We start from the raw sequence: 22,269 nt of genomic DNA on the forward strand, positions 1-22,269 counted from the left end.
CACACAATACACAGTATGTATTGAAAAATGAATAAAAGACATTAAATGTCCTTAAATGTCATTTTACATAGCTACAACCAACAACCAACAACTGATTTTACTAAACATATTTGTAACCAATCCATAGTCAAACAACCAACAAAAACAGTCAACTTGAACAGCCAGTCAAACCAGCCAAGTAAAACAGCCGACAGCCAACAGCCAACAACCAACAACCAATTGCCAAACAGGTCTTATGGTTTTATCGATACAAAACACACTAAAGTTTACCATTTAATATTTCCTCCGTTCTCAAATATTACACCATTTATTTTGTACATTATTCACACTACGACTTTGGCCATTTTTTATAATTCGTACATAAGGAAATTTTAGTTACGTAGATCATGTTTAATTCGTATTTTATAATTTTTACGTGCACACGATTTGAGATATTAATCCGAAACGGTAAAAGTAGTACAAAGCGCGCTCTCTATCTCTCCAAACACAACCAAATAAAACTGAGATCGAAATCGAAAATTTAAAAAAGTAAAAAATGAGGTTCAATTGGGCGCGGCAGAAGCAAGTTGCAATCAGAAGAAAGAGCAGAAATGGAAATCCCAAAAATGGCGAATGGAGGCTTCCGTCAAACAACCACCGTGATTTTTCTCTCTCCTCACCAGTCACCATCCTCGTTTTCCCCTCCGTCCGCCCATACCAACACCGTGATTTTCTCACTACCTTGCCAAACAGTCAAACTAAAGCTCGACGGACCTAGAAAACGAAGGTTGAGCAAGCTTCCATTGACGACTTCCTCCAATTACCGGCCGAACATAAAGGATTTTCTCTTTCTCTCTTCTGAAATTCATTCATTTTATTGATCAATTGCATATTTGTTGTTCATATTGAATTCAATTGGGGTCTGCATCACTGCATGTGGTAGAAAATTGGATGAGATTTATCAATGGTGTTGTCTAAATATTTCATATTTCTATATTTCACTGGTTTTGTTTTTTTCTGGTATGATTTATCGGTGATGATTGTGTCCGTGTGAACATGTTACACCATCATTGATTGATAGTGAGGCAAGCACACGATGAATGAACCGAAAAACACTCTTTGGTGCTGGTCATGGTGTCAATGAGAATGAATTTGTTTATAAAATAATAAATATCCATTTACATGATAATGCTAGTTAACTCGAAATTATCTAGTTTTTCTGCATAAACTTTCATTACCTTCGGTTACCATCTAGGTAGGTAGCGGTATTGGATGGGAACACAAACTTATGAAGAAGAACACCATTTTGTTGTTATTTTTCTTGCCAAATACACCGTAACACTTAGATTTATTCTCATTCCCACCAGTTATTATCGGCTACCAAACATGCCGTGGTTCCAGCTATAAGATATAAAATGCTCCAAGTGCTTCTGGGTGTAAGATGAATGTAAATACACGCTCTATCTGGAATATTTTGAGATATATTATAGCTCAAACATTTTTCTCACAATCAACATTTCATATATGTTGTCCAAGATTATTAAAACAAAATAAAATGTGCCATATAATATGGGACTAATGGGAGATTCCGCTATTTAATACTATGGATGACAACAGTGTTATTTAGTTATTTCTCTCTCGGGCGTTGTCCACTATTTAGTATCATACTGTCATTGCAGAAATCATCTGACACTATATGATAGTATATGAAATCCCATAAAATCCGAAAGATTGTGTTATACTCCATAATCAATAAAGGTACTTGTTAATTTTATTTAGAAGTACTTACTTGATGTATTTTCTCATGAACTCCCTTGTTAGTTTGTTTCCATATTGCACCCATAGCGTTCAAAGTTGCTAATTTGTTATAGTAGCAGACTAGCAGTTACACACTTACACCTTACTGCTGAAGTTGAGTACGCAGTTTTTCTTGCAGGTGAGCTCTTCCATCATCTAAGTTTGGTACATTTGTCTCAATTAACCAATTGAATCAGTCATCTGGTGTTCTTTTTTATGTTTTAGCTAATACTGTAAGGTATCATCAAAAAATCAGAATGTTGTTTTATGAAGTATGTGCTAATTCTGTACTCATTTCTGAACGCAGAGAAAAAGGTACCTGATACATTATGGACAATACATGGACTCTATTCTGTGGGCAATCTGATTGCACAAGAAACAGTTCTGATGAGCCTTGTAGTCCTCGGTTTGCGTTAGTTATTCACCCTTCTTCTTGTGTCAACCATGCTTTCCTTGTTTGTTTCAACATAATGCTTCTTGTAGTCCTATTGTATAACTTCATTTGCAAGTTTCTTTCCAAGAAAGTCGAGCTATCAGCTCGTAATGGACGACAGTTCTCTTTCGTGCAGATACTGTCAGCACTTTTTAATGGCTGCCTTGGACTTGTTTATATAGGCTTTGGTATTTGGGTTTTGGAAAGAAAGTTGAAAACTGTTAAATCTATTTCACCAGTTCATCGGTGGGTTATATTTTTCTTTCACGGAGTTACATGGTTGTCAGTGGGACTAATAACGAGCCTTAAAAGAGAGCTTTTCACAAAAGTCCTAATCCAAGTTTTGTCCATTTTGGCATTCCTCTATGCTGGGATTTTCGGCTTGCTAACTATTTTTACTGTCACAGTAAATCATGACATAGCAGTTAAAGGGGTGTTAGACATTCTATCTTTTCTAGGAGCAAGTTTGCTTTTGCTATGTACTAACGAGTACATTCCACCTGATGTAGAGGAGAAAGACAGCAGTATATTTGGTTCAACTACTGCCCAACTTACCCCATTTGCCAAATCTGGGTTTTTCAGTAAGATGTCCTTCTGTTGGTTGAACCCTTTGATGAAATTAGGTAGAAAAAAGACTCTCAAAGAAGATGACTTGCCCACATTACGGGACATAGACATGGCAGAATCATGTTACCTGCAGTTTCTAGGCCAAATGAATAAACATAAGCCTTCAAAAAAATCAGAAGACTCAGAATCCTCAATATTTTGGACAATCGTTGCATGTTATTGGAGGGAGATTCTCATGTCAGGTTTCTTCGCGCTTCTGAAGATACTTGCGCTGTCAGCAGGGCCTCTTTTCCTCAATTCTTTCATTCGGGTTGCTGAGGGTAAAGAAGCATTCAGATACGAAGGTTATGTTTTGGCGATTTCACTCTTCCTGACAAAGATCCTGGAATCTCTGTCACAAAGACAATGGTACTTTCAAAGCAGATTGATTGGTCTTAAAGTAAGGTCCGTTCTCATAGCAGCTATTTACAAGAAGCAACTGCGATTATCAACTGTTGCAAAGAGAACACATTCTGGTGGTAATATAATGAATTATGTAAATATTGACTCATATAGAATCGGGGAATTTCCTTTTTGGTTTCATCAGATTTGGACAACAGTCCTACAGCAATGTTTAGCATTAGCTATTCTGTTCCGTTCAGTCGGACTTGCTACCATTGCATCAGTTGTAGTGATTGTTTTAACCGTGATTTGCAACACCCCACTTGCCAGATTACAACATAAGTTCCAAAGAAAATTGATGGTTGCTCAAGATGAGAGGTTGAAGGCTTTCTCGGAGGCTCTTGTGAACATGAAGGTGTTAAAATTGTATGCTTGGGAAACTCACTTCAAGAATGTAGTCGAGGAATTGAGGAAAGTGGAATACAAATGTTTATCAGCAGTGCTGGTGCAAAAGGCATACCATAATTTTCTTTTCTGGATATCTCCTATTTTGGTGTCCTCTGCTACATTTGGAGCATGTTATTTACTCAAAATTCCTCTACATGCCAATAATGTTTTCACCTTTGTTGCAACTTTGCGTCTGGTGCAAGAGCCGATTAGAACTATCCCCAATGTCATAAGTGTAGTTATTCATGCAAGACTTTCGTTTACACGAATTGTGAAGTTTCTAGCAGCACCAGAGCTTCAGATTGACAATGTAAACAATAGCAATGTGACCACCGGCACAAACCATGCCATACTAATGAAGTCAGCCAATATTTCGTGGGAGATGAACTCATCAAAGTCGACACTCAGAAACATTAATCTAGATGTTTGTTCAGGTGAAAAGGTAGCCATATGTGGAGAAGTTGGCTCTGGAAAATCAACATTACTAGCAGCAATTCTTGGAGAAGTACCATGCATAGATGGAAATGTAAGCTTCTTTGGAAACCCCGGTAGTTAGAGCTGGCAAAGGGTTGGGTTGGATCGGAATCAGGTCGACCCATTTATAAACGGGTTGAAATTTTCCCAACCCAACCCGACTTGTTTACTTAAATTGGTTTCAACCCGGCCCGACCTTATTATGAACAGGTTGACCTGAAGTTGACCCGTTTAAGTGTAAATTTGACTTGAATTTAAAGTTAAAGGGATCATTTTTTCAAGGTAAATCTCATAGAAAAAAAAACTAATACTCCAATATGTATAGAAATAGAAAAATAAGTTTTGGCGGTTGCTAGACGTTAGTTTAATTTTTTCATATTTATAATTTGTAAAAAACTAAAAAAAAGACCCAAAAATAATTTTTTTATGAGGGTAGACCTGACCCAATTAGTTAAATGGGTTAGGCATGTTGCTTTCGTTAAAGAATTCAACCTGACCCAACCCATTTAATTAAGCAGGTTGGGTTGAGTAGACCTATTTAATTAAACGGGTTGAAAATCTTGACCCAACCCTTTATTATTAGGTTGGATTCGGGTTGGGTTGATGGGTTGTGTCAGCTTTTGCCAGCTCTACCAGTAGTTCCTCGGTCTTCATATTGGCCTACTGATATATAGCAGGAGATTTATTGGAAGGTAGTTCCTTAATTAAACCTTTTTTCCTCATGCAGGTGGAAGTTTATGGGAGGATTGCTTATGTTTCCCAAACAGCCTGGATACAAACAGGGACAATACGTGAAAATATTATTTTTGGATCTGCCATGGATGACTTGAGATACCAGGAAACTCTTGGTAGGTGTTCATTGGTAACAGACCTTGAACTTCTTCCTCATGGTGACCAGACTGAAATAGGGGAAAGAGGAATAAATCTAAGTGGTGGTCAGAAGCAGCGGATTCAACTTGCTCGTGCATTGTACAAAGATGCTGACATTTACCTTTTGGATGATCCATTCAGTGCTGTTGATGCACACACTGCAACTAGTCTCTTTAATGTAATTCTTAGACCTCATCTTTCGAATTCTTAGACCTCATCTTTAATGTGAAGTCTGACGTTTTTTTTTACGTTGTGGCAGGAATATGTTATGGAAGCTCTTTCTGGAAAGACTGTCTTGCTTGTGACACACCAAGTTGATTTTCTTCCCGCATTTCATTGTTGTTTGGTGAGTTCTTCTGCTGCGTTTCTAATAATGCTTGCTTCAAAATTCATTGACCTTAAGAGATGTTTCAGTTAGAATAAATCAGAGGGGATGTATTATGTATGCTACCTATGTCAGCTGCTGCTGTTTCTATGCACACTTAAAGGAAGAACGGTAACAAGTCTAACCACTGTTCCATGGTTAACTGTATACTTCAGATCCTAACCCATCAAAGAATTCGTTTCCCCTTTTAATGAATAAATAATACTCCATCCGTCCCAAAATTATAGTGTGGTTTGACTACTAATTTCAAGGGTTTTAATAAAAGTGGAATATATTGTACGAAAAAGTGGAAAAGTGTATGGGAAAGTGTGAAAGTGGAATATGGTATATAGGAAAGTGTAAAAAGTGGAACGTAGTGTATGGTAAAGTGGACAAATGTATGGAAATGTGGGAAAGTGTATGGGAATGTGGGAAAATTAATGTCCAAATAAGGAAACATTACTATAAATATGGGACGCCAGAAAAGGAAACCAGAACTATAATTTTGGGACGGATGGAGTAAAATAAACCTTATTTTTAATGAAGATGCGACAGGGTAACATTGTCACGTGGTATTACTTAAGCAGGAAAATACTTAGGCTTAGTGAAGATGAGACAACTAAAATGACCTTAATTTGATTAAGTTTTAAAGTGACCTTAATCAAAGCTTTAATATGACCTCATTACATGGAAAAGGAAATTCTCCCAGCCCTTTTCATCTTGGCTTTGCATCCAAATATATGGACCTTCGTAGTTATTTGCTATATTATCTTTGTTTAAGGTAAAGTTATGTACTATACGTGCATGCATTCCCTGCAATCAGTAATAACAGGTAATTGCTCTTGTTTGCAGCTTATGTCAGACGGGGAAGTTCTTCGTGCAGGCCCGTATCATGAATTATTAGCATCAAGTCAGGAATTTGCTGACCTTGTAAATGCGCACAAAGAGACTGCTGGTACTCAAACACTTACTGAAGTCAGCTCATCTGAAAGACACAACTGTTCTGCAAAAGAGATTAAGAGACCCAACATTGAGAATCATTGTCAAGCATTAAAAGGGGATCAGTTGATCAAACAAGAAGAAAGAGAAGTTGGAAACACTGGTTTTAAACCATACTTAATATACCTGAATCAGAATCAGAATAAAGGCTGTCTGTACTTTTCCATTCTTGCTCTTGCTCATCTCGCCTTTTTGACCGGCCAAATATTACAGAATACATGGATGGCCTCGGGTGTTGATAACCCACATCTGAGAAAATCAAAATTGGTTTTGGTTTACGTCATTATTGGATTCTGCATGACATTGTTTTTACTCTTGAGATCTCTTGCAGTGGTTACGTTAGGGATGGAGTCATCAAAGTTTCTGTATTCAAAGTTGCAGAACTCTCTATTTCGAGCTCCTGTTTCGTTCTATGACTCTACACCTCTTGGAAGGATACTAAGTCGGGTGTGTTTAAGTTTAAAGTTCTTACTAATTACACAACATTAATCCAATTTGAACTTAAAAGAGCAATAACTTTCTCCCATTTCTTTAAAAACTGCAGATTTCATCTGATTTGAGCATTGTGGATGTTGATATCCCCTTCAGCTTCCAAACAGCCTTTGGAGCTACTACCTTGGCATATGCTACTTTAGGAGTAATGGCGTTCATTACTTGGCAGGTCTTGTTTATCACTGTGCCAGTGATTTACATGGTTATACGATTGCAAGTAAGTATGAAAAGGATCTTTCGCCGTATAACTTTCCCTTTGACCATAGTTTATCAGGATGGTGATAGTCATGCATTGCTTTCTAAAATACACATACTTCTGATCATTTCAGCATTTAGGCCTTGTTCTCTTCACCTGATGTGTTCTGATTTTTCTAGTTTCTGTTCTGGTTGGTCTGGTCTGGTCTGAATGTTCTCAGTGAGTGTTTTTTGCTTTTTCTGGTCAGGTCTGGTTTGTATGTTTTCTGTGAGTGCTTTGTGCTTTTTCTGGTCTGATTTAGTAAGTACTCCGTAATAAGGATAAGGCGAAGAGAACAAAACTACATTATAAGTACGGATCAGTATATTAAAATGTAGATTTTTGGAACCTGCACCATATTTTGGGGTTTCTGCAACACATTTTCAGGAGAGACCTTGGTTGCAGAAGTTTGCAGCATATCTTTCATAGTATAACAGGTTAACAGGCATTCTTCTAGTCTCCATATTTGGCAAAGTTCAGTAAATATGTCATTTGTGAAGTATAGAGTGTGTTTTCCCCCCTTGAATTGATAATTATAACAGTATAACACCTAATAAGTCTCTAAAACATATTGACAGCGTTACTACTTCGCTACTGCAAAGGAGTTGATGAGACTCAATGGTACAACCAAGTCCATGGTCGCAAACCATTTAGCTGAATCTGCAGCTGGAGCCGTGACAATTAGAGCTTTTAAGGAGGAAGATCGTTTTTTTGCTAAAAATCTTAACCTTATTGATACAAATACAAGTACATTATTCCACAACTACACTGCTAGTGAATGGCTGATTCAAAGGATTGAGACTCTCAGCGCCATTGTTCTTGCATCTGTAGCACTATGTATGGTTTTGCTTCCTCGTGGGACTTTTAGCTCAGGTGAGATTCTTTTAAAGTAGAGACCTGATAAAATAAAAAAAACGGGCCGGGCTGGGCCGAGACATAAAAATCAGCCCACGTGCCCGGGCCGGTTTTTGTGTCCAAGCCCACTATTTTGGGCCTAAAATGTCGGGTTTTTTGGGCCATTTCAGGCCCGGCCAAATTTATAACTAAAAGTGTAGTTTTACGTTGCCCAAAGCCCGTTAAAGATTTTAAATTTCGGCCTTTCGGGCCAGGTCTGAAAATCGGGCCTGGAAATTCTCCCCAAGCCCACCGAATTTCGGGCCGGGTTCATGTTGATCAGGTCTATTTAAAGCGATATAGTTTTTTGCATTGATTTAACAAAGATGAATGGACCAATTTTTTTTTTCTCAGTAGACTTATGTGAGGTGATTCTTATACAAACTATCGTGCAGGATTCGTGGGAATGGCGCTATCATATGGGCTAGCGTTAAATATAGGTATGGTCGTCTCAATTCAAAACCAATGCACTTTGGCCAACCAAATCATTTCAGTAGAGAGGCTTAATCAATACATGGATATACCAAGTGAAGCTCCAGAAGTCATCAATGATAGTCGCCCTCCACAAAACTGGCCATTGGTTGGTAAAGTGGAGATATGCAATTTACAGGTGAATTTCTTTGTATTTCTTTGTGTATAGATTAAAAATTGGCAGATTCTGCAAAGAAGACGAGTACTAAATACTTTTATGTCCAATGCAGATAAGATATAGGTCAGATACACCACTGGTTCTTAAAGGAATCAGTTGCACATTTGAAGGGGGTGACAAAATTGGTATTGTTGGTAGGACAGGAAGTGGGAAGACTACCCTAATAGGGGCATTGTTTCGGCTAGTGGAACCAGTAGAAGGGAAGATTATAGTTGATGGTGTTGATATATGTTCGATAGGACTTCATGATCTAAGGTCACGTTTTGGGGTTATCCCTCAAGATCCTACTCTCTTTAACGGTACCGTACGATTCAATTTAGATCCGTTAAGTCAGCATAATGATGAAGATATTTGGGAGGTATGGTTCCTCTTTCTGCAATTCTCCCTCCGTATTTTTTAGGAGGCACAATTACTACTTTCATCCGTATTTTTTTAGGAGTCACAATACTATTTTTTAAACTTTTACACCCACTCTCCAATTGTTTATTATTTTTTACTTTCTTATGAGCCATTTAAATCATAAATAATTCCATTTTTTGGTAAACTTTTACACCCCAATTTTTGTTTTTAATGTATTTATTTATTGTCAACTACTACACTTGCATCATTATTATATCAAATTCTACTATGTTTCTTTAATACTTGTGTCGGTCAACATGTGACTCCTAAAAAAATACGGAGGGAGTACATATTAGATACTCTAGATTGCAAGTGTTACGTATTCCTCAAGTAATTAACATAAGTTGGTAGGAAACTCACCTTGTGACCTCCGATCACAAGGTCGAGCCCCATCAACAACAATTTCTTTGGGAGTAGCTCATGCGTTGACCTGCATGTTGAGTTGGCTAACCTGAGATGGGTGTTGGTTCAGTAGGGTCTTTCTTCTTACATACTAAAATAAATATACTTCTATATTTCTCAAGTAACGCAAAAATACCTGTTGATTTTTCTGTATTCTTTGAAGGTGCTCGGCAAATGTCAGCTAAAAGAAGCTGTCAAAGAGAAAAACAAGGGGCTAGATTCTTTAGGTAACTCCTCATTCTTCCAGAGCACAAATAACTATACTTCCATCGTTTTATTAGAGATATTCAAGTAGGATTAGTACCACCAAAATGTGATTTTTCAAAAGATTACACTAAATGTTTTTCACCATCAGTTTTGGAGGATGGATCAAATTGGAGCATGGGGCAACGACAATTGTTCTGTCTAGGACGTGCTTTGCTGAGTAAATGCAGGATATTGGTGCTTGATGAAGCGACTGCATCTATTGATAATGCAACTGACATGATCCTGCAGAAAGCAATACGAGCAGAATTTTCTGATTCCACTGTGATTACAGTAGCCCACAGGATACCGACAGTGATGGACTGCACAAAGATCCTTGCCATTAGTGATGGTGAGTGTTCTTTCTTTTGTTTTTAACATTTCCAATATGTTTAAGTTCAGCTCAACCTTTCAATACATATAAACCAGACACAGGGGATCACAACCAGCTTCGAGTACATAAGTTGTATTGCTGTACTCCCTCTGTTTCGAAATAATAGGGACACTTACGTATTTCACAACAACCAAGATAAATGATTGGAAAGTAGTAAAAAAGTATGGGAAAAGTGGAATACGGTAAGGAAAAAAAAATAAAAAAAATGTTGAGTTGAATGGTGTAAGAAAAGAATAATAAAAAAATAGGTTGATAGGAAAGTTATTAGTAAAAATAGAATATAAAAATAGGTTGAGTTGAACGTTGTAATTAAAGTGGAAAAAATAAGGGTATGAATGCATTAAATATAGTGGGTCATCCATCAAAAGAACAGAATAAAGTAGAGTGTCACTATTAACTTGAATGGTAACTTTTGTGTAAGATCGCCTCATCGGAAAGACCATTTTCATTGCTTAACTAATTAGTTTTATTGTTTAACTAATAGATTCTAGTGCTTAACTAATTAATTATAATGCTTAACTAATTGACTTCATTCTTAACTTATCTGACAACAAGGCGGTCTTACCCCATTATTTCAAAACAGAGGGAGTAATTCAGATGGAGCAGAACTTAGAAGAAACCCTAACTATTGTTCTGAGGTCAATGCTAAAAGTTACATTAAACTTTCTTGCAGGAAGATTGGTGGAGTATGATGAGCCAATGAAGCTAATGAAGAAAGAAGGGTCGTTATTTGGCAAACTTGTTAAGGAATATTGGTCTCATATCCATTCTGGTGATCAATCCCACTGAACAAAAAGGCATTTAGCACACTAATCATCAATTAGTATAGACAGGTGGAGTTAATCCAAAGATAGTCATTTGAGATGACCGTAGAAGTTAAACTAGAAATTGTAGTTCTTGAAAGAATGTAATTTTTCTTGGATTTATCCAAGTATTGGCAATAGTGTGATCAATGCAAATGATATTAAGACATGCACAATCATAAAGAGCAACTTTTGACTTACATCTAGCTTAAGTATCTACATATTGATTGAGCACAAAAATGCAAACGGGTCAATCCATTAACCAACTTTTTATGAATCCAATGTAACCAAAAAAGCCCAACATTATTTTGTCTGGTTCGCGTCGTGTCAAATTTTGCCAAATCTACTTTTACATATCTTTATTGCCGAAGGTTTCCTCACGACCTTACCCATGCCCCCGCAATTTAGAAGGTGGACCATGGTGCAGATAGAGCATGGTGCACCTTAAGAACACTAGTATATAATTGAAAGAACATTTGGTTACGAGAAAAGAACATGAGTATTTTTTTTATTTAGATTTTTAATAAATAGTAAAATAATATATTATTTTTCTAACAAAAAAGTGAAATATTATATCGCATGTTCTTTTGCTGTAGTGTCATGTTCTTTTGTCTTATGCACATATGTTCTTTTGGTGTACCATGCTCTATGTGCACCACGATCCATAGTCCACGGATTGGCCATGCCCCCTACACCCTATGGTGTCGTGCCTATTAGCCTGGGTCGTATTGACCTATGTAAGATTCCAGCCTGTGATAGGTCGTCTTTTTCTTATCTACCCAACAAAAAGTTTGGTTCTAACCACTTCAACGAGCTAGATTTACGTTTAATAACGCAGTGAAATCTCTATTTGAGTACTGTATTAACTAGCTCTGTTTGACCAAAAAAAGTTGGTCAAAGAGGCGGAACACACTTTTTGGTGCAACTAGCTCTAAATGCTTCCGAATATAAGATGATCGAATGTACTTATTAACACGTTGTATACTCTGTACAAAATATTTTCAGAGATATTATAGCTCAAACTTTGTTCTCACAATCGGATCTTGTCCATGTTTTTAATAACAAAATAAAACGTGCCATATAATATGGGACTAATGAGAGATTCGTTCTCATGTTTAAATGTTTAATGCTATGCACGACAACAGTATTTTTTTTCTTCTTTTTTTTAATTTCTCTCGGGCTTTCCCCACAATACTGTCATTACAGCAATTATCTGACACTATTTGATACATAAAATCCCACAAAATCCGGAAGTTTATGTTCTAATCAACAAGGGTACTTGTTAACTTTGTTTAGAAGTACCTAATTAATGTAATGCCTCATGAACTTGATTATTAGTAGCTAATTTTGTTATGGTAGCAGTTCCACCTTACTGCTGAACTTGATTACGCGATTTTTCCTGCAGGTAAGCTAGCTCTTCCATTATCTAAGTCTGCTGTTAATGAAACAGTTGAATCAGTCATCTTCAAAATGTTGCTTTGTATGTGCTAATTATGTACTCATTTCTGAATGCAGAAAAAAGGTACCTGAAACATAATGCAGAATCTGTGGAAACTATTCTGTGGGCAATCTGATTGCAGTAAAAACAGTTCTGACAACCCTTGTAGTCCTCGGTTTGCGTTACTTATTCATCCTTCTTCATGTGTCAACCATGCTTCCCTTATTTGTTTCAACATACTTCTTCTTGTACTCCTATTGTATAATTTCATCTGCAAATTTCCTTCCAAGAAAATCAAGCTACAACCTCGTAACAGACGACAGTTCTCTGTTCTGCAGATATTATCAGCTCTTTTTAATGGCTGTCTAGGACTTGTTTACATAGGATTTGGTATTTGGGTTTTGAAGAAAAAGTTCAAAAGTCATCATTCTGTTTCACCAATTCATCCATGGATAATATTCTTCTTTCATGGAGTTACATGGTTGTTGGTGGGACTAACAACAAGCCTTAAAAGAGAGCTTTTCACAAAAGTCAGAATGCAAATGTTGTCTATTTTGGCTTTCCTGTATGCTGGGATTTTCGGGTTTCTGACTCTTTTTACTGTCACAGTAAATCATGACATAGCAGTTAAAGGGGTGTTAGACATTCTCTCTTTTCTAGGAGCAAGTTTGCTCTTGTTATGTACTAATGAGTACATTCCAACTGATGTAGAGGGGATTCACAGCAGAAAATTTGGTTCAACTACTGCTCTATTTTCAAAAGCTGGGTTGTTCAGTAAGATGACATTCTGTTGGTTGAACCCTTTGATGAAATTGGGTAGAAAAAAGACTCTCAAGGAAGATGACTTGCCTGCATTACAGGGTGTAGACATGGCAGAATCTTGTTACTTGCAGTTTCTTGGTCAAATGAACAAACAGAAGCAGGGTTCAACACCTTCAGAAGAATCAGAAGACTCAGAATCATCAATATTTTGGACAATTGTTGCATGCTACTGGAGGGAGATTCTCATGTCAGGGGTTTTCGCGCTTCTGAAGATACTTGCGCTGTCAGCAGGACCGCTTTTCCTCGACTCTTTCATTCAGGTTGCTGATGGTAAAGAAGCATTCAAATATGAAGGTTATGTTCTGGCAATTTCACTCTTCCTTACAAAGATCCTGGAATCTCTCTCACAAAGACAATGGTACTTCCAAACCAGATTGATTGGTCTTAAAGTAAGATCCATTCTCATAGCAGCCATTTACAAGAAGCAACTGCGATTATCAACCGTTGCAAAAAGAACACATTCTGGTGGTAACATTATGAACTACATAAATGTTGATTCATATAGAATCGGGGAATTTCCTTTTTGGTTTCATCAAACTTGGACAACAAGCCTCCAACTTTGTTTTGCAATAGCTATTCTGATCCGTTCAGTCGGACTTGCAACCATTGCATCATTAATAGTGATTGTTTTAACCGTGATTTGCAACACCCCACTTGCCAAATTACAGCAGAAACACCAAAGAAAATTGATGGTTGCTCAAGATGAAAGATTGAAGGCATTCTCAGAGGCTCTTGTGAACATGAAGGTGTTAAAAATGTATGCTTGGGAAACTCATTTCAAGAACAAAGTTGAGGAATTGAGGAAAGTTGAACATAAATATTTATCAGCAGTTTTGTTGCAAAAGGCATACAATACTTTCCTTTTCTGGACATCTCCTGTACTGGTGTCTTCTGCTACATTTGGTGCATGTTATTTACTCAAAATTCCTCTAAATGCTAGTAATATTTTCACTTGTGTTGCAACTTTGCGTCTGGTACAAGAGCCTGTTATTACTATTCCCAATGTCATAAGTGTAGTGATTCATGCAAGACTTTCGTTTGCACGAATTGTGAAGTTTTTAGCAGCACCAGAGCTTGAAATTGGAAATATCAGGAAGAGCAAAACGAGCAGCACAGACGTTGGCATAGTGATGAAATCAGCAAATCTTTCGTGGGAGATGAATCCATCGAAGCCAACACTGCGAAATATAAATCTAGAGATTCGACCAGGTGAAAAGGTGGCTATATGTGGAGAAGTTGGCTCGGGAAAATCAACACTACTAGCGGGAGTTCTTGGAGAAGTACCCTATATGGATGGAAATGTAAGCTTCTTCCACAACCCTCTTGTATTTTAAATCATCTTAATGTAGGTTTACTAAGGCTATGTTTGGCAGAACTAACTGAAATAGAGCTGAAACTGACAAACTAGTTGAAACTGGAAAGGTTGTAGGCTTGTAGCTGAAAATGATAAGGTACTGAAACTAATAAGGTACCTGATTAGATGTGTTTTTGGTAGAATTAATGGTTTAAAGAGCTGAAAATTATAAAATAATTGTTTTAAACAAAAAATTAAAGGTAAAATACATGAAAGTTTAAGCACCTTAAATTGAAACGTTACTCAATAATGTCAATTGAAGTCAATTTCAAGATCTTATATTCTATTTAAGGTGGTTGACAAACCGCTCTAACGTGACTTAAAATTTCAACACCTTATCATTTAAGACGCTTGAAATGGTGTGCCAAACAGAGCCTAATTACATAGAAGGAGAATTGCAGTAAAAATAATTTTTAAACCTTTTACCTCATACAGATCGGAGTATATGGGAGGATCGCTTACGTTTCCCAGACAGCTTGGATCCAAACAGGGACAATACGAGATAATATTCTTTTTGGATCCACCTTTGATAACCACAGATACCAAGAAACACTTCGTAGGTGTTCATTAGTAAAGGACCTTGAATCTCTTCCTCATGGTGACATGACCGGAATAGGGGAAAGAGGAATCAATTTAAGTGGCGGCCAGAAGCAAAGGATCCAGCTTGCTCGTGCATTGTACCAAGATGCTGACATTTATCTTTTGGATGATCCATTCAGTGCTGTTGATGCACATACTGCAACTAGCCTCCTGAATGTAACTCTTTGACCTTCAACCATTGATTTCATTTCCTTGATATTTAGCTCTTTCTGATCTTTTTATGTTGTGGCAGGAATATGTAATGGAAGCTCTTTCTGAAAAGACTGTGTTGCTTGTGACACACCAAGTTGATTTTCTACCCGCATTTCATAGTTGTTTGGTGAGTCCCTCAGTTGTTCAAGCCTCATATACCTTACTTAATTACCCTCTTACAGTAAATGTCTAAAGTTAAAGATATAAACAAACCTTATCATTCCTTCGGGTCTTGATTCTGCATCCAACTATATGAACCTTCAAAGTTCTATGCTTCTAACTTTGTTTAAGGTGAAGTTGTCTGCTATTTTCGGCATATATTTGCTGTAATAAATTAATAGAGGACATTGTTCTTGTTTGCAGCTGATGTCAGATGGTGAAGTTCTTCGTGCAGGCCCTTATCACGAGTTATTAGCTTCAAGTCAGGAATTCTCAGACCTTGTAAACGCGCACAAAAAGACTGCTGGGACTGAAACAGTGACTGAAGTCAGCAAATCCGAGAAACAAAACTGTACTGCAAAAAAGATGAAGGGAGTCAACCAATCTCAAGCATTAAAAGGAGACCAGTTGATTAAACAAGAAGAAAGAGAAGTTGGAAACACTGGTTTTAAGCCATACTTGATTTACCTGAATCAGAACAAAGGATGGCTGTATTTTTCCATTGTTGCTCTTTCACATCTCGCCTTTGTAACAGGCTTGTTATTACAGAATACATGGATGGCATCTAGTGTTGATAAACCACATATCAGCAAATTAAAACTGATTGTGGTTTATGTCACTATTGGTTTCTGCATGACATTTTTTTTACTTGTCAGATCACTTGCAGTGGTAACTTTCGGGATGGAATCATCAAAATCTTTGTTTTCTAAGTTGCTGAATTCTCTCTTTCGAGCTCCAGTTTCGTTCTATGACTCTACCCCTCTCGGAAGGGTACTAAGTCGGGTGAGTATATAAAATTCTGACAAGTTTGCAACATTTGATCTATATAAAACTGACATCAGAGTGAGTTAACTTCTTCTGTTTCTTTAAACACCTGCAGATTTCATCTGATTTGAGCATTGTTGATGTTGATATCCCCTTCAGCTTCCAGACAGTGTTTGGATCTACTACCATTGCATATACTACTTTAGGAGTAATTGCTGTCATTACCTGGCAGGCCTTGTTTGTCATTGTACCAGTGTTTTACATGGCAATACGATTGCAAGTAAGTATTTTACAGTATCTTCCCGCGTATAACTTTCCCCTCGAATACTTGTACTCCGACTAAAGAGGGTTGTGGGCGGGGCCATCCCTAGTCCCAAAACAAAACGGAAAAAACACAGCCTGGCACGAGCACAAAGTCGTGGGCCGGGCCATCCCTAGTCCCGAAACGAAACGGAAAAAACACAGCCTGGCACGAGCACAAAGTCGTGGGCCGGGCCTGGGCCACATTTTTTGGAACAAGCACGCTAAATTTAGTAAAATTAGGCTTAGCCACAACAGCCCGGCCCGGGATGACAACCCGTGGGTCTAGGCGCCTAGCCCCCATGTTGAATTTTTTCGGCCCAGCCCGATTCAGGTTGGGCTTAACATGGGCCCGGCCCGGCCCACAGCCATCTTTACTTCTGACAACTGCAAATTTTACATCACAAACAAATTTAAAGATTCATATGTCTAAAACTGCACTGCATTTTACTCTGCACAACATTTTCAGGAGAAACCATATAGCTGCAGTCTGCAGACTGCTGCACTATTTCTTATGATCTTCACCTCCAGATTTAATGTACTACACAGGAACTGTAAAACTGTCATTTGTGTTGTTGGTATACCACTAATTATTTTACAAACATGTCAACAGCGTTACTACGTAGCAACTGCGAAAGAGTTGATGAGACTCCATGGTACAACCAAGTCTATGGTTGCAAACCATTTAACAGAATCATTAGCAGGAGCCATGACAATTAGAGCTTTTCAAGAAGAAGATCGTTTTTGTGCAAAGAATCTCAATCTTATTGATAAAAATGCAAGCCCATTCTTCCACAATTTTGCAGCTACAGAATGGCTGATTCAGAGGATTGAGGCGCTCACTGCTACTGTTCTTGCAGTAGCAGCTTTGTGCATGGTTTTGCTTCCTCCGGGTACCTTAAGTTCAGGTGAGATATTTCTCTCTCTCTCTCTATCTCTAGGAAAATTTTCTGTCAGCACTTATGCAAAGGCAATGCTAATACAACAATAAAATGCAGGCTTTGTAGGAATGGCATTATCGTATGGTCTCACGTTAAACATGACTATGGTTTTCTCAATTCAGAACCAATGCATGTTATCGAACAATATCATTTCAGTGGAGAGGCTTAATCAATACATGGAGATACCAAGTGAAGCTTCGGAAGTCATCAACAATAACCGCCCTCCACAAAACTGGCCATTGGTTGGTAAAGTGGAGATCTGCAATTTACAGATAAGATACAGGCCAGAAACACCACTGGTTCTTAAAGGAATCAGTTGTACATTTGAAGGAGGCAACAAAATCGGCATTGTTGGTAGGACAGGTAGTGGGAAGACTACCTTAATCGGGGCACTGTTTCGCCTGGTGGAACCAGTTGGAGGAAATATCATAGTTGATGGAGTTGACATAGGTTTGATAGGACTTCACGATCTACGGTCACGTTTTGGGATTATCCCTCAGGATCCTACACTATTTGATGGCACCGTGCGATTCAACTTGGATCCATTAGGTCAGCACAGTGATGAAGATATCTGGGAGGTGTGCTTCCTTTTCTCCTATTATTTATGTAATGCTGGTTCTAAACAACTGCTGATTTTTTTCTGTTTTCTTTGGAAGGTGCTTGGCAAATGTCAACTTAGAGAAGTTGTCAAAGAAAAAAACCAGGGCCTAGATTCTTTAGGTAATTCTTCTCCCCTCATGGCCCATTAGGTAGCCGGTAATAGATGGTGGGAATGAGAATAAATCCAAGTGTTAATTTCGCAAAAAAATTACATCATGGTAATGAAATTTTGGCACAAACTTAGTGTTTTTCTTTATAAATTTGCATTCCCCCCTAATACCACTCCCCAAATAGTAATAGATGGTAATGGAAATTTATAAAGAAAAAGAGATAATATTGAGTAAACTAGCATTACCATGATAATAGGTATTAATTTTCCTTACAAATTTACATACAAATCCATTCTCATTGACACCATTTATGGCCGGCTACCAAACGGGCCGTCGGTTCATTGGGGTTGCCATAGTAGGATATTAACACCAAATGATTGCACAAAACATTCTTACCTTCAGTTGTGGAGGATGGATCAAATTGGAGCATGGGACAGCGGCAACTGTTCTGTCTAGGGCGTGCTTTGCTGAGAAAAAGCAGGGTGTTGGTGCTTGATGAAGCGACTGCATCCATTGATAATGCAACTGACATGATCCTACAGAAAACCATAAGAGCGGAGTTTTCTGATTCCACTGTGATCACTGTAGCTCACAGAATACCGACAGTGATGGACTGCACGAAGGTCCTTGCCATTAGTGATGGTAAGGTTCTCTTTTCCTTTCTATTTTTACTTATAAACCAAACACGGTTTACATGTTCTGGTGTTATTCGGCTTTGTTATGCTATCTATCTTGAACATGTCTGAAGCAGATGCTACCGAGCAGAATTCAGAATAAACCTAACTACTTCTGCATTACTAGTGCTAAAGACGGCCGTAGGTTGGGCCGGGATTCGGGCCAGGCCCACGCCAAACCCACGTTGTATCCCGCCGAGCCGGTCGGGAAAGTTCAAAACAGGGTGCAGGTCCATGGGCTTTCATGCCCCACCCCACAGCCATCTTTAATTACTACCAGTATGAGATCAAATACTAAAAATAAACTGAACCACTTGCAGGAACATTGGTGGAGTATGATGAGCCAATGAAGCTAATGGAGAAAGAAGACTCATTATTTGGCCAACTTGTCAAGGAATATTGGTCTCATATTCATTCTGCTGATCAGTCCGACATAACAAAAGGCATTTAGCACACCAAACAGCAATTGGTATAGATAGACAGGCGGAGTTGTTTCAAAGATATACACATTTGAGTTGAGCGTAGAAGTAAAGTAGAAATCATAGTTCTTGAAAGGATGTAAATTTTTCATATATTGATCAATGCAAGTGATATTCAGACATGTATAATCATAAAAAGCAATTTTACTGAAATGTGGTTTGACAACCTAATGAAAGCAGCAATACACCTTTCGACATTTCTATACCATGGAATGAATTCACAACTTGTTTCTTACGGTCCTCCAAGCACAGCGTTCTCGATATCCTCTCTACTCAGTGCATAGCTGAATCTTCTCTCCATATCTTTTTCAAGACTGCCTGGTCCATTCTTCATATATCTGAACACGAAATCAACTACTAGATTAAAATACAGTGAAAGATTATCACAACCGTAAAACAAGTTACTTACATCTAGCTTAAGTACCTACAGATTGATTGATTGAGCGAGCCATGAGGTGGGATTAGATATTGGAATGACACAAAAAAGCAACAAAACAGAAAGATGAAGGCATCCCAAAAATCACTCTTAATTGCAATATTCTTGTTATCCTTTTATTTATGCCACACTTCAATCTAGGGTTTTCTAGGCAATTCAAATTGGTGAAGTCTTTTTAAGAAAGGATGGGTCATATATATTCACAAGTCAATTTAAACTCAAAGAACTATATGCCAGAACATTGTTACCTGATTCGCTAGTATGAGATTGGATACGGGTTCACAATTCGCTACCTAATTTGCTAAATTAGAGTAAAAATGTACCATTTTCATGTTATACTACACGTTTTGTGTGGTGATTGTGGAATTAGGTAAGCTGTGCTGTAATATACAAAATGCTAATGCAACCATGATGGCTTCTAAACCAACATTTCCATACTCCAAACAGTCAAAGTTCCAAATTTAACAATTTTTTCCGCATAAATTCTCCCCAAATTCCAATTTCAACAAAACTATCGACAAACATGTCCATACTCCAACAGTCAAGTTCAAACTTAAACAATTTTTTCAGCACAATTTCTCCCCAAATTTCCAATTTCAGCAAACTAACCACAATTAAAAACCCAATATCTAGCCTAAATTGCCCACAATTATGAACACGATATAAAAAAAATCAACAAATAGCAAAAACCCAGAAAGAAAAATCGAAGAAAATGCAAACCTTATATAAAGTTCAGTGATATCAAGGGAAAGTTGAGCACGCCATTCAGATTTTTCAATGAACCAAACAGCCCTATCTTCATTGCTTTGGTGAAACCCTAAGCTTTTAAGCCAAGATTCAATGCAGGGCAAACTATGAGAATATAATGGTTTCTTTTTATCAGGTAATCTGCTAAGCCATCCATCTTCTGATTCTGTTGTAGCAACCTCGGACTTTTCTGAAGATTTTGGTACCAAAATTGCAGATTTTCTTAATGAAAAAACGTGGGAAAATGATGTGGTTTTGGGGAATTGAAAAGGGTATTTGAAGATTTGTGTTTGATTGGAAGATGATGATGAAGAAATGGAGGAAGAAGAACAGAAGGTGTTGAGAGTGTTTGAGAGGGATAACATTTTCAGTTGATGATTTCTTTGGATTGTTTGATTGATCAAATTTGGAGTTGTTTTTAGAAAGGGTATGAATTGGGCTAAATTTTTGGGTTGAATTTTAAGTCCATGATGTTAATATTATTAGATGTAGGCCATCTAGCCCATACCAAGAGGAGGAGGTGGGGAGACAAGGGTAACGTAAATTTTTGGATGTATCCGTGTACAGTCAGAGCTGGCTGTACCCCATCTAAAATTACGTCGTTTTGTGTTGTTTAAAATGAACATTAATATACTGATATAAAAATGAACATTTACTATTTTGGAAATGAACATTTATTTATTTATTTGGAAATGAACATTTATTATTTTGGAAATGAACATTTATAAAAGTTTAGACCGCCTTATATAAAAGTTTGGAAATGAACATTTATTTATTTATAAAAATGAACATTCGTTGTTTAGACCGCCTTATATAAAAGTTTGTACACTTCGTTTTTCAAGCTTATAAAAAATTAATTTTCGCAAAACATACATTAAGACGAATCTAACAAGATCTCAGGTAAATATGTTTTTCCTAAAATAAAAATTGTTACGTACAATATATTTGATATTTAAAAAAATAAATATAAATTTTTTGTTTTTGACAATTTATATATTTAAATAGGTAGATCGTATATTTTGACAATTTATTTACGAAAATACCCCTTAATCGTATATGTAGATTTTTTTGCTCATACGTTTAACAATCTCTTTGCTTATTTAACTCCTTGTAGGGTTCTTCAATCTTCATATCAATCATATGAGCCGTATTATGAGCCTTAAGGATATGGGCAAGGTCTCCATTCAATTTGAGAATTACAAGGAATGTTACAAAGCATTGAAAAAATTGTGCTCCCATTCTATGAAAACGGTGAGTATTTTTTCTATGGTGTGCCTATAACTGTGTTACCCTATTGTTTTTTAGGGCAAACATGTGAAATATGCTGGATATTTTGTAATAAACTTAACAAAATTGAACGCAAGTGCCACTTGAATTATTATCAAAGTCTAAGTGAATATTTTTTGGGTGCCACAAAAATGATTAACAACCAAAGGGTGTCACGTGAAAAATTCCTACTCCCTCCGTATTAAAATATAGTGTCGGTTTTTCCAAAATGTTGTCCCTAAATGATGTGTCTATTTCGATTTTAAACCATTAATTTTTTTACCATAATATCTTCATGCACAAACTATTATCGATTTTTTTTGTAGTGCTTAAAAAGTCGTAATTTTTACTTTTGTTCAACCCATATATTTGATTTTTGTCTTTTGCCCATTTATTATTTACGCACCTTTAATCCCTAATTTCTCTCCCCCCACCTTATTGAAAAAGCTACATGTACACTTAGTCGAGGCAGGCTACGTCGCTGGTAGACAGCGATAAAATGACTCCATACCCAGGGTAAAATTGTAGCACAAATTCTTATTTACAACGGTTGTACAATAATTA

General features: G+C 37.2%; 1 protein-coding gene and 1 pseudogene across 1 annotated transcript; one reads left to right on the forward strand and one right to left on the reverse strand.

Annotated features, from left to right (window-relative positions):
* The first annotated feature begins 528 nt into the window (after positions 1 to 528).
* Positions 529 to 19,234, forward strand: LOC110779810 (uncharacterized; annotated as a pseudogene).
* A 71-nt stretch (positions 19,235 to 19,305) lies between these two features.
* LOC110779817 (uncharacterized) lies at positions 19,306 to 20,843 on the reverse strand. The gene is made up of 2 exons (XM_021984294.2): positions 20,413 to 20,843; positions 19,306 to 19,594 (listed from the first exon to the last, which is right to left on the reverse strand). The coding sequence occupies exons 1-2, from the start codon at positions 20,802 to 20,804 to the stop codon at positions 19,489 to 19,491; spliced, it is 498 nt and encodes a 165-aa protein (XP_021839986.2). The 5' UTR covers positions 20,805 to 20,843; the 3' UTR covers positions 19,306 to 19,488.
* Between the last annotated feature and the right edge of the window lie 1,426 nt (positions 20,844 to 22,269).

Source organism: Spinacia oleracea, chromosome 3 (assembly GCF_020520425.1).
Source record: "Spinacia oleracea cultivar Varoflay chromosome 3, BTI_SOV_V1, whole genome shotgun sequence".
Classification (NCBI taxonomy): domain Eukaryota; kingdom Viridiplantae; phylum Streptophyta; class Magnoliopsida; order Caryophyllales; family Amaranthaceae; genus Spinacia; species Spinacia oleracea.

Excerpts from the sequence above, each read along its gene's own strand:
- LOC110779817 (XM_021984294.2), bottom strand. The coding sequence starts at position 20,804 with ATGTTATCCCTCTCAAACACTCTCAACACCTTCTGTTCTTCTTCCTCC. Across the intron at positions 19,595-20,412 it reads ATCACTGAACTTTATATAAG|ATATATGAAGAATGGACCAG; the intron begins GTTTGCATTTTC and ends TTTCGTGTTCAG.